Source organism: Pogona vitticeps, chromosome 1, assembly GCF_051106095.1.
Source record: "Pogona vitticeps strain Pit_001003342236 chromosome 1, PviZW2.1, whole genome shotgun sequence".
NCBI classification, from domain to species: domain Eukaryota; kingdom Metazoa; phylum Chordata; class Lepidosauria; order Squamata; family Agamidae; genus Pogona; species Pogona vitticeps.
This window is the reverse complement of record NC_135783.1, coordinates 193,363,944-193,376,042: the sequence shown is the minus strand read 5'-3', so window position 1 is coordinate 193,376,042 and position 12,099 is coordinate 193,363,944. Positions and strand designations below refer to the sequence as shown.

The window sequence follows — 12,099 nt, the reverse complement described above, 5'->3', positions numbered from 1 at the left end:
ACTAATTCCTGAGACAAACAGCTGTAGGGGAAACACCACCAACTTAGAGCTACTGAGCTGGAAGGGACCCTCCAGAGATCATGGAGTCCAGCCCCTGTCAGGGAGGCCCAGTGGGGGTGGGGAATTGAACTCACAACCTCTGGCTCCACAGCCAGAGGCCTCAGCCACTGAGGTATCCAGCAGTTCTGATTTATCAAGTGCTACTAGTTTAAGTCAGACTGAGCATTAAAAGCCACTTCAGGGGTCTCTCATAGGGTGTTAACACATGTATAAATATTTTAAGCATGATTTTTATCTTAACATGCAACTTATATCAACCAGTAGCAACAAAATCTTAACACTGGAGATCCAAAAATTACACGCAGCTTTCCTAATGTCCTTGTGGCCGCTGCGGCCTTCTCTTTTGTGGCTGCAATTTGAAATGCAACATGCCTGCCTGCAGCCACCTCAACATATTTTTCCCCACAGTCAGGAGGCAAAGATGTTGCATTACCTCAGCCACAGCGGTGTAGAAGGTATTGGATCATGATAGCCCTAAGCAGGAGATGATTTCATGCTGCATGCTTATTGCACTTCAGAGGCCTGCGACTTATGGTGTGGAAGCCACTACAACTGATGTGCTAGCTTGACAAATAACACCTTGTTCCCAGCATTTCTAGAAATAGGATAAAGTCAAGGACATAGGCGTTCTGAAAGAATGTGCCAACACCTTATCTTTGTTTTGGGCTTTCTCTCTCCTTTCGAGGGTGATGCCGCCTGGGTTCAGAAAGGGGCTTTAGTGTTGCCGGTGCCATGAAAGGGCAGGCACAGGAAAGATACACCTTGATTTCTTTCCCTTTCTCTATTCTGCTTGATCGCTCCAGGCATATCTTGGATATTAATATCCTAGCTGGCTTTTAACTGAGAGCGGAACATGGGTAACCCAGTGTGCTTTCTAAATTTACTGTGCCACTTATCCAAACAGTTCTGTCCTAAGCTGAAATACTTCAGAAACATGATTTAAGCTGCTTTTCTCCACTTTTTCCACTAGACGTGGGTGACTGTCAAACTTGGCTTTGATGAGTTTCTTATTTCTCTACTGCCAACCTCTTTCCATCTCACTTCCACATAAGCTTTTTATACAGTGCAAAAATGTGTATGCACTTTTGTGTGCCATTCTCTTATGTATACATTTTTATACTCATGCTTACAAGTGTGCTTATGTAGCTTTTAGAACAACCTGTGGTTTTCTTCACGTACTTTCAAAATATAGATGTCTCGTCAAATTACATCACCTTCCCACAAATAGCCTGGAAATGTATGAATTTCTAATAGCAGATTGTGTTGGTTCCATGTTTCATTGAGGACAATGCAAACTAGGTGAAACAAACAAAAATGGTGCAAATTTCTCCCTCTCTCTACATTCCATTCCACTTGGAGCGAGCACACATTTGTTAAAGTGGACGTCTCCTGTGGATAAGACCTAAAAAAGGTGAAGTGGGGATCAGGCCTATCTATGCCTTCTTGAGGTCAGAGAACGGCTCTGAAAGTCTGTTCTTCAACCAATTATTATTTATTAAAAATATTTATTTCACTTTTCTCCTTAAAAAAGGACCCAAATTGGCATGCATCATTTAAAAAGGCAATAAAAAGCTGAAAACAGTAACTTACTCAAATATTTTAAAAGAATTAAATAAACATTAAAACGTTAGATAAAAGTGTTACTAAAACAGATGTAAAAGAAACAAAAAAATGCAATTATAGTGAAACAAAGCAAGGGCACAAACCCAGTCCCATGTCTTAGCTGCATCTATTTGCTTGTCCCAAAATGGGAAAATTATTTGATTTTTGTTTCTCATTGTTTTAATAAATACCATGCTGACAGATTAGGTAACTGTTGTGCAGCTAGAGAAATGTAATGCCTAAAAATGGTTTAGACACCTTTTCCTATGCTTTTCTAGCCTCTTCCATCAGTCCCAAACTTCAACACCTACTTTTAATTCACATTTCACTCAATAACCCCAACCTCAATATTTGGTATGACTGGGGCTTTCCACACAAGTCATTAAAATTCCAATTCAGTATTTGCGGCACCTGTGTGGAAATGTGGTATGGCAACAGGAACACCAGCAACATGCCACAAAACATTATCTTATTTTGACCCCCTAAAAATGATTCGACGCACCTTTACAGATACACATACAAAAATTAAGAACAGCAGCTTGGATTGTAAACCCCATTGACTTAAGGGGATTCTTTCTAGCTGGGACAGCCAGTTGGGTTCAGGCCAACAAAAACCACATGTAATATAGATTTATTTTGTTGTAGTATCATTCTAGCAGTTGTGACTAAACAAGGGGCTTAGGCATATCGTAAGAGTGAGCTGTGAGCCAGGAACCTCACTGGTTTAAGTCACACTTCAGCCATGAATACAACCAGTGCCATTTAATGTGGGGACAACCAATATTTGTTTGTTGGTCATGTTTCACTTATTAAACTCACAGCCAGACTGGCTTAAATGGGGAACTAGAGTAGCATCACGGACCTGAGGAAAAGATCCAGAAATAACATCAGTGTGGGTCATGTTACCAGTTGGGTCAAAAGATAAGGGGAATAAGTACTCAACTTTTTATCTCTAATTTATTTCCCGCCCTCCCCCTTTAATCTTAGGGTTGTGGAACTGCAGAGTGCTTAAAGATATTCTGCCAAGTTGGCCGCCTGGAGAGGGGGAAGACTGCAATTCTCTATTTAAAATCACGCCTTTGGACTCAGACCTTCATGAATGTGAGTGACTTCTCATCGTTTGCGGTGTCTTGCCTCCTGAATTGTATCTGTTCTGTTTTGACATTTCTTTCTCTTTTTTTAAAATTCTTATTCCCATCACAGAAAGAAAATCAGAACCATTCCTATTCTCTCAAGTCGTCCGCTTCTTTCAGTGTCATCGAATTCCCTTACAAGAACCTGACCTTTCCGGAAGACGTCCAGAATTCTACAATAGTAAGCTGTTTAATATTCAAAATTAGTTTGGCCCAGAGCAGAGTAATTGAGCTGCAGATTTAAGCTGAAAAGAGAATCATCAAAACGAAACACATCTCTGATCGGCTCCCAGTGTTTCTACCAAGCAGTATTAAATTGTTGCTTGTCGGGTTTATTCAATTTGATTGCACGCTGCTTAAGCTTTTAATTAAATTCTGGTCTTCAATTCCATGCTTTAGACAAGGTCTTCAGACTGCTGCACCACACTGAATACAGTTGCTTCAAAAGAACCAGTGCGACAACACAGAACGGTGATGCTGTAGTACACAAATGCTTTTCTGTAGCCAAGCAAGTGTGGTCTAAAATCATATACAGCCTGATCCTCTCTGCATGTTTACTCAGAAGACGGTATGATTACACTCAGGGAAGCTCACTCGCAGGTATATGCTCCCACCTTTGGAGTGGCAGACATATTAGTCCGCCATTGTAGTTCCATCAAAGACAGTATGAGGGAACAGAAATCATGGTTCCTGGAGGGGGTGTCGGGTTGGCCCTCGGCCATGCAAATGGCTTGAACCATGAAATAGCCTTATGCAAATGGCCGACTGAAAGCCTTCCAGGTAAGCAGAGGATATTTCTGCTGTAGAAGGGGAGGATTTCCCTCCTACCTGCATCCCACTCCAACCAGAGTTTCAGAGCATCTCTCAGCTCTTGGGAAGCAAATTTTGGGAAGTAGCAAAGGGACTGGAGGGGGAAGAGGAACCCTAAGGATTGCCTCTCACCCGCTGCTTTCATCAGCAGAAGGTGTCCCACAGCCAGTAATCTGCTCAGGGCTGCTCTTGGTGGCAGGAGCAAACGCAGGATCCAAGCTGGCAAGGGCAGGAGGTCTATCTGATATGGTATGCCAGGGTTAGAGTCATAGAATCATGGAGCTGGGAGTGGCCTAGAAGGCCATCAAGTCCAACCCCCTGCTCGGTGGAGGAATACCATCAAAGCAGACCTGCCAGGTGATTATCTTAACTTTTTCTTGAATGCCTCCAGCATTGGAGCACTCACCACCTCCTGAGGTCATCGGTTCCATTGTTGTACTGCTCTAACAGTTAAGTTTTCCCTGGTTATTTAACCTGAATCTGGCTTCCTGTACCTTGAGGCCATTATTATGAGTGAGAACATAATCTGTACAACTATCTTTCAAGTATTTTTAAAGTGCTATCATTTCCCCCCTCGGTCCTCTTTTAGCTTTCACAGAACCGTTTGCAAGAGACAAAAGTCACTGTACGATGACGAACATTGACGCCGTGTTCCGAATTCATCTTAATGAATCCTGAGGAAATGGCGGACTGACCATTATAATGTTCTGTCCTCTAGTGAGACAGCATCCTTCCATCTTACTTAGGACTGTGTTGTGTAAATAAACACTGCAGTATTATTCAGAGTGTATGATATTGAACAAAGTAGAGTTTGCTTCTGAGAAAACAAGCATAGATTGCATCACATCAGGCGCCTATCAAACTACTGATTATCCCGAACCCGATAAAACCTGTATCATGGATCAAAGCTCATTCCTTCCTAAATAAAAACTGGATCCTATTGTTAGGTCCTGTTTCTACATAGAGAGCTATTTGAATTCTACTATTTCTCCTGCCTTTTTTGCTCATTAAGTTCTCTACTTTGATTGCTTCTGATCTTTTACAGTTTATGAATATAGCATGTATATGGGGTATCCAGTATACAGTATATGTAATATCTGGAATATGGAATGTTCATTGCATTTTCAGAACCTCTTTTTCTTTTTTCTTTTTTCAATGTCCTTATATAGTACCCAACTGGCAAAACCTTTGGGACAGGTTGGAAATATATATGAGTTATACAATGACAATTGTGCCCAACTTCTTATTTTGTCCAATTTTTACTCTGTCCTTTAGATAGGTGCATAATTCCGATGTTGCTGTTAATGGGCAGCAGCACGTTGCTCTGTTAGGAGCTTTGGAAACTTCCGCGCAGACCCTGGGAATCATGATGAGTAACCCTGATTTATGAGATTTCAGTAGGCATCCTCCATAGACCGTAAAGCATATCTTAACAAAGAAGGAGGATCTGATGACATCATGAAAGGGGCAGAACTTTAGGGGTGGGACATAGCCATTGACATCGGTCCTGTGGTACAACCCTGTTACTGAGACCGATAAAGTTCCCCACCCAAGATTAAAAGCTTCCGCTGTTTCTTTGCTTGCTTGCTTGCTTGCTTGCTTGCTTGCTTGTTTGTTTTGCATGATTCTCAGAGGAATGAATTCTTAGACAGTGCCCATCTTTTCCTGGATCATTGCATACGTGCAACCAGGAAATCCCCCGTTTGTTACACAGGGGCCAGATTCTGAGCCGTGTTTGCTAAAGTTTGCACAACTTGCTGCAGCTCATCAGCGAAGTGCTCAGTTGGGTGCGTGATCAGGCATGCGAATGTGACATGCCCAGGCACCTCATCAATTTGCTGCAACAAACGTTATGCGAACACCGGTAGGATTCTGGTCACTCTTTGTTTCAGGTAATCCCACCAATCTTTCATTGGATTCTGATGTGTTCCCAAAACATGCCATTGATTTCGTTCATCCTATAAAACATGTTGTTCTTATTAAATCCCTTTAGGTTACAACCAATATCTTGTGGGGCATTCAGCCAGCGCCCATGACGGTGCAAGTCTGGGTAATCGTACTAGCCGTCTTGGCTGGTTTATTACTTTTGGGCGTTCTTGTCTTTATAATGCATAAGGTAAGTGGAGAACGTGGTTCGTTTTCTTTAATCGCCGTACTAACAAAATATGAAATAATGCTCATTCTGCTGCAACTCTTATTTTGGAGAGAGCAAGCAGTTGTAATGGGAGATGGGTCTGCCACAACTCATCAAGCCTGTCGGGGAGATGCCTGTCTCCAACAAGTACAGTGGTGCCTCGCACAGCGAGGTTAATCTGTTCCGGATTAACCCTCGCTGTGTGAAAACATCGCTGTACGGATCAAAAAAAGCCATTGGAACACATTAAACTTAGTTTAATGCGTTCCAATAGCAGCTTTACTCACCGTACAGCGATGTTTCTCCGATGGCTGGCAGCCGTTTTCGCGCCCTCCCCTCGCTTAACGAGGGTGCGAAAACGCTGCGCGCAGCCATTTTGGGGCTTACGGCAGCCATTTTGAAGCCGCCGAACAGCTGATCGGCGGGTTGCAAAGCGAAGGTCGGTAAGCGAATCGCTTACCGACCTTCGCTCTGCGATTTTGAGCCATAGGGGCCATCGGTGTGCGATCGCATTTGCGATCACTAGAATGGCCCCGTTGTGTGGATCGTCGTTCTATGGTGCACTCGTTATGCGAGGCACCACTGTACTTTTTCTGGGTTGACTTTAGAATAGAAGGTTTGAATGTTGCAATCTCGAGTGCACGCCTAGTTTAGGAGTGAACTTTGTCAAACTCTGTGCCGCTTATTGCAGGGAACCTGCAAAAACAAAACAAAACAAAACAAAACAGGAGAAACTGCATCTCAAGGCAGTCCAGAGGGCATAATTCTCTTCTAAAAGAAGACATCATGCCTGATTCTCCGTTAAAACAAGAGATGCCCCCCCCAAGACCTTAATTTTAGCAAAGCAAGAGCCATGGAAACAAAAGCTCCACTCCCTTTTTCTGAAGGCAGGACAGGAAGTGGCCCAACGGCTCTGTGTGTGTGTTGGGGCGGGGGACACAAATATGACCCGTTGTGTATCCAGGGAAATGGATCTTAGACATTAAAAGCTGTCCAGTCCTGGTGGGAACTGGTTTTAGTTTTCTAAAAAAAAAAAAAAAAAAAGCTGTTTAAAGTTTTTATAGGCTGTTTTTCTGGAAAACCTCACAGAATGAAAATTTAAAAAAAAACAAAACTTTTTGTGCTAACATTTCCAAGGTGGTTGTGTTCTGACGTGTTACACTCCATTGCGGCTCCAAGGCCTGTGGGCAGCTCTGTGTGCTGTACCTGGGAAGGACTTTGGCAGAGAGCAGAGCAAGATCTGTAAGGTCCATTTAGAGACTGCTTGTGTGAATCTTCCTGCCTAATGACAATGGTGTGTGTGTCTAAGTCTAAGTAGCACCACTGGTAGGGGACAAGGAATGCAACCAGTGATTTGTTAATGAATGACAAGTCACCACTGTGATTTATGCCTTTGTGTTTATGCTGGCACAAATAACCAGTAAGATTCCGGCCAAGGTAGGTAGGTATTACATGTATATTATATACAGATAGGTATGTGTAATACAAACATATACATGTTTACATCTTCTTTCCTTCTCTTCCTCTTTCTGTATTATGTTACTGTTCTGAACAAGTAGGTTATTATCATGACCTAGAAATGCACAGGTGTTTGGATATGTGCTTGAAGGTATTGACGCAACATTGACCCAACCATCTTGACACTGAAGGTCACGTTTTTCTATAAGTTGTGATAATACCCTAACCATCTGAACATCTCATTCATCAGTCAGTGTCTTAGTAAGCTCCTAGCAAACAGAGATTTGAAGATTCATATTTTTTTTAACTAGGCCCTGCCAGAATCCTGCAGCTACTAGCATGGCCTTGCTGACTGGGGGGTTTCTGAGTTCCCCAAAAAGGAACTTTTCGAAGCTCTGTATTGAAGACAGTTTTTATTTTTTGAAGGTGTTGTTTCTTCCCAGTGGATACTGTAATTTTCCCCCCCTGTCTCTTCTGCCATGCAGGTGGGTTTCTTCAAACGCGTGCGACCACCGCAGGAAGAGCAAGAAAGGGAACAGCTGCAACCACATGAAAATGGAGAAGGGACATCGGAAGCTTAAGCAGTGTTTCGACTGTCTTGCATCCAGGAAGGTTTAGAATGGTCATCTTCTGGAGATCTGGAACTGCATTTCAGAGGCATTGACAATACTCTGAAGCAACCTGCAAAATGAAAGCAATATATTTTAGCTTCCATTCTATTAATCACGTTCACCTGCGTCACTAATACCGTGTGCACTGATGAGAATACTTTAGGGCCATGACTTTGCTTATCCAGCTCCAGAAAGTAAAGGTCTTTTTTTTTTTTGAATGTTTATGAATCGGTACAAATTGAACTACAGACCAAGTTGGTGCACCTCCAGGAATCACCTCTGTTTTATGGACGACATGGGAAGTAACGAAAGAGTTGGCAGTTGGACCTTTCAGATGGATTTTCCCGAGGTATTTGTTCGTTCTTGGAAATAAGGATGCGGGGGGACTGTTTGGACCAGAAATATCTGACTGCAAAAGATACAGCAAGTTCGATACAGATCTCCTTCAGCTGTCTCTTGACCAATGAGCCCATTCTGGAAGAGAACTATCCTTTCTGTGTCGTGTGGGATCCATTTAAGCAAGAGCTGTCTGTTTTACTGAGTCATGTTGGAGACGCCCTTTGCTTTCCAGTGTTTTCTTTTTTTTAACAAGAAATCAACTATCCTTTTTCTGGACAGCCGTTTACCATTCTGTGTGGCATCATTTGCTGGTAACGTTTCTGCACTTTGGAAGAGTCAAAGGTTTTGCAAGTAAACCCAATTAGACATTCAGAATAATTTATGCCAATTAGGTAATTTTCCTATCCTTCCTTTGCACAGTTTAAGCATGGCTTTCAAACAGAATGCCACTCTTCCTAGCAAAGCCAGAAGACAAAAGGGGAGTAGAGTTTGTAATCTCCAATGTTAGATCCCACATGTTACTGGATTACAATTCGCAATGTCTCTAACTGTTAGCTGTAACATCTAGGTTTTCTGGGAGTTGAAGTCCAAAGTCCAGTCCAGCCCCATTCTAAACTAGCACATGGGTAAGTTCTGAAGATGTTTATTTTTCAAAGCGCAAAGCAAAGCATGCTGCTTATTTACCGCCCCATAGCGCTTCAAGCACTCTCTGGGCGCTTTGCAAGTTAATTTTGTAGGCTACATATTTTCCCCAACCCCCAACGTGAGCTGGGTACTCATTTTACTGACCTCAGAAGAATAGAAGGCTGAGTCAACCTTGAGCCAACTCCTTCGGGGTTGAACCCCAAGTCATGACCACAGTTTAACTACTGTTCCATGAGGCTTTTCAACTACAACTCCCAGAATTCTTGGGTCAGGATTGCTAAGGAAAAGGAAATTGCTCCAGGTGCCAGAGATTTTACATTCACAGGTGTACACATCAGTATTACAATTCCAGGCTGTATATCTAAGGGAAGAGAAAGGAGATGTTTCGTTTTACTCAAAGTCTAGGTTTTGGCCTCATGAAAACAGAATACGATGCCATTGCCTCTCCTGGACTTTGCAACTGCGTCCTGTTTCCATTCCATGATTTTCCTATATTAGGAGATTTCTCAGGTTTTGACAAAGGTCATCAGAATGTAAAACCATGCAGAATCCCTAGGTTTTCTGGGCAGGAGCTGAAAATAATGGAGTAAGGGCAGACAAGGACTTTCTCAATATTTTGCAGGAAACATGCAGGAATGCAGTTTGTGTGACTGCCCCTGGTGAAGAAGACTCCTTTGTGTAACCATTACAGTGAAGAGGAATTCTGGCCAGGATTTTTTTTTCAGATGATGTGGAGCCAAGCCTTAAGTCTTCCAATACTGTTGCCAAGATTTTATCTGGGCCTAAATCTCATTAGAGAGAGTAGACCAGAAAGTCAAAGAACTCCCCTGAAGAGGTTTTATGGAAAGGAGAGCAGCAAGAGGGAGAGACCATCAGGGCCAAACTCAGGAAAGCAATCATAAAGTGCCATTTGACGTCTTGATCTTAGGCCATTTGTCTTGTCATCCAATATGGCTCTTTACTGGGGAGATTTAAGGGTTTGCTTTCTGCACACGGCTAAAACCACAGTGGATGGGAATGGTTAAAGCACACGTGTGCCAGACAGATGAGCTGCCAAAATTTACAAGCAAGTCTGTTTATGAGAGTTGCATGGTTCCATACTAGAAATTGTTTCCAAATAATCTTTTGTATTACACGTGTGAGGGAAATATAAAGCGAATGTGTTTGAATGTTATCCTGGGTCTAGTTCATACACATGGACAGTACATACTGTACCTTGATACCTTGCCGTTGGTACTGTAGACTTGAGGCCTAAATTCAGATGTCAGTCCCAACTAGATTGGAATCATTGATTTACCAAAACCCCAGTGATTCAATAAGGTGTGTTCTTGTTGGGACTAACAAATGTATTGAGGCCTTGATGACTAGCTGCTGAAAGTCTGGCTGGTACGGAGAGTAGGAAAAGATGTTAAGAGATTTGAAAGCTCTTTTTGTGCAATCAGATGTATGCTGCCTTGGTCACCAGCGGAAATTGAGGCAATAATGCCAACCAGTTGCTTCTGTATGTTTGATAAATAATTATCAGCACTAGGCTGAAGAAGAAGCTTGTGCTCTAGCCAGAAAGTTCAACTCAAAAAACCCCTCAGTATGCGCTATAGTTTCCCATTCCAAGATTCTTAAGGTATCTTTGGTAGGCCACTCTCTTCTTGTATTCTTCCAGGTAGATCAGTGATACTGTAACTTCTGTGTAAATAATAGTCTAGTTTATATAGCTGTCTTCCTTCTTAGAGGTCCCCTGGGGCATTCAGATGAATTATACGGGATATAAATATTTTTAAAGGAAAAATTACTGAGTTGATGAAACGAAAGGTAGATTTTTTATACTTAACATTCCTTCCCTCCCCATAATATATATTGTATACAGAATCCAGCAGAAGGAGCAAAGAACAGGGTCCCCATAAAAACTCTTTTTTTTCTTCCTAGTGTTATTGGTCCATACCCAAGCAATCAGTGTAAATAACAAAAACAAAAAAAAAAACACAAACCAAAATGTCAAAACGAGACAGTAAGATTAGGAAGAAATGAGGTAGCAGGAAAAGATGAAGACCTGCATTGGGATGGACTTGACAGCACATAATGCACACCCATCAAAACATAGAGGTGTCAATAAAGTTACCTTTTTACAGCCCCATGCAAGTCCATTCTGAAGTAAGTGCCATTTTGATCCATACATGCTGCTTCCTACCGCCAAGGTTGCACCTTTATGTTGGAGTGTTTTATGTTTTTAATGATACTTGTTCTGTTTAATATTGCTCGCCCCCTAAAGTGCCAGTCTTTGGGAGAAATGGCAGATCTAAAATAAACAAACATATACAGTGGTGCCTCACTTAGTGATGTTAATCTGTGCAGCAAAAATCGCTGCTAAGCGATAACATCGCTAAGCGATTTTTAAAAGCCCATAGAAATGCATTACAACGCGTTTAATGTGTTCCTATGGGCTTAAAAACTAACCTTATGCAAAGATCCTCCATAGGGGCGGCCATTTTCGGTGCCTCTAAAGCGAGGCAAAATAGTGGGCGGCCATTTTTTTCCCGGTGGCCATTTTGGAACCGCCAATCAGCTGGCCGAAAATGGGGGCTTTGCGATGATCACTTCCCCGCGATCATCGCAAAGTGAATTTTCCCCATAGGAAACATCGTAAAGTGATTGCTTTTGCGATCGCAAAAACAGCATTGCTAAGCAATTTTGTCGCTCAACGGAGTGATCGCTAAGCGAGGCACCACTGTAATGTACTCACAGACCTGCACGTGAGCCCACTGTGTCACCAGGTCTATAACCTGCGAAGAGCTGGAACGTCTTAGAACTAGTTTAGTGATGTCAGTCAGCATAGGTGCTTGCCTGTCTAGATTCCAGAGTGTGGCTGTGGAGATTGTCATAAGGAGTGCCTTCAATTCAGAACTGACCACGGCATGTTAAAGTGGTATGCTTCCTATGTAGGAAGGAGGGTGTGCGTGTAGAGACACAGATGCACCACAGATGCAAACTGTTACCTGTGCCACTAGTAGCTAGCAACTATAATCAAATAGGGATTGGAGTTTTGAATTGTGCACTCTTAATATGTATCCCAGCAAGATTTAGGAAATCATCCAGCATATGTTAAGGGGGCGGGGGAGAAGTGGATACTGTGGCACTAGGTTTTCCATTGTGGGCATCGATATAGTATGTGAGTGACACTGTGAAATTGGAGAGGTATTGGTTGAAATCCTGTTGCTTAATGTAGTAAGTCACACTAGAATAGGTCTGTTGAATCAGTGGGGATTTGATGAATCAATGCCTCCATATGTTCAGTTGACTCTAAAGGGCTCAC

At 42.4% G+C, this 12,099-nt stretch overlaps 1 protein-coding gene across 1 annotated transcript in view; it reads left to right on the top strand.

Moving 5' to 3' along the window:
* Positions 1 to 10,782, top strand: part of ITGAV (integrin subunit alpha V) — an 82,701-nt gene extending 71,919 nt beyond the window's left edge. Inside the window, exons 27-30 of the mRNA XM_072981262.2 lie at positions 2,650 to 2,763; positions 2,866 to 2,976; positions 5,599 to 5,721; positions 7,683 to 10,782. Of these exons, the coding sequence (XP_072837363.2) occupies positions 2,650 to 2,763; positions 2,866 to 2,976; positions 5,599 to 5,721; positions 7,683 to 7,778 (444 nt within the window). The 3' untranslated portion in view covers positions 7,779 to 10,782. The remainder of the gene's footprint in view (positions 1 to 2,649; positions 2,764 to 2,865; positions 2,977 to 5,598; positions 5,722 to 7,682) is intronic.
* The last annotated feature ends 1,317 nt before the right edge of the window (positions 10,783 to 12,099 follow it).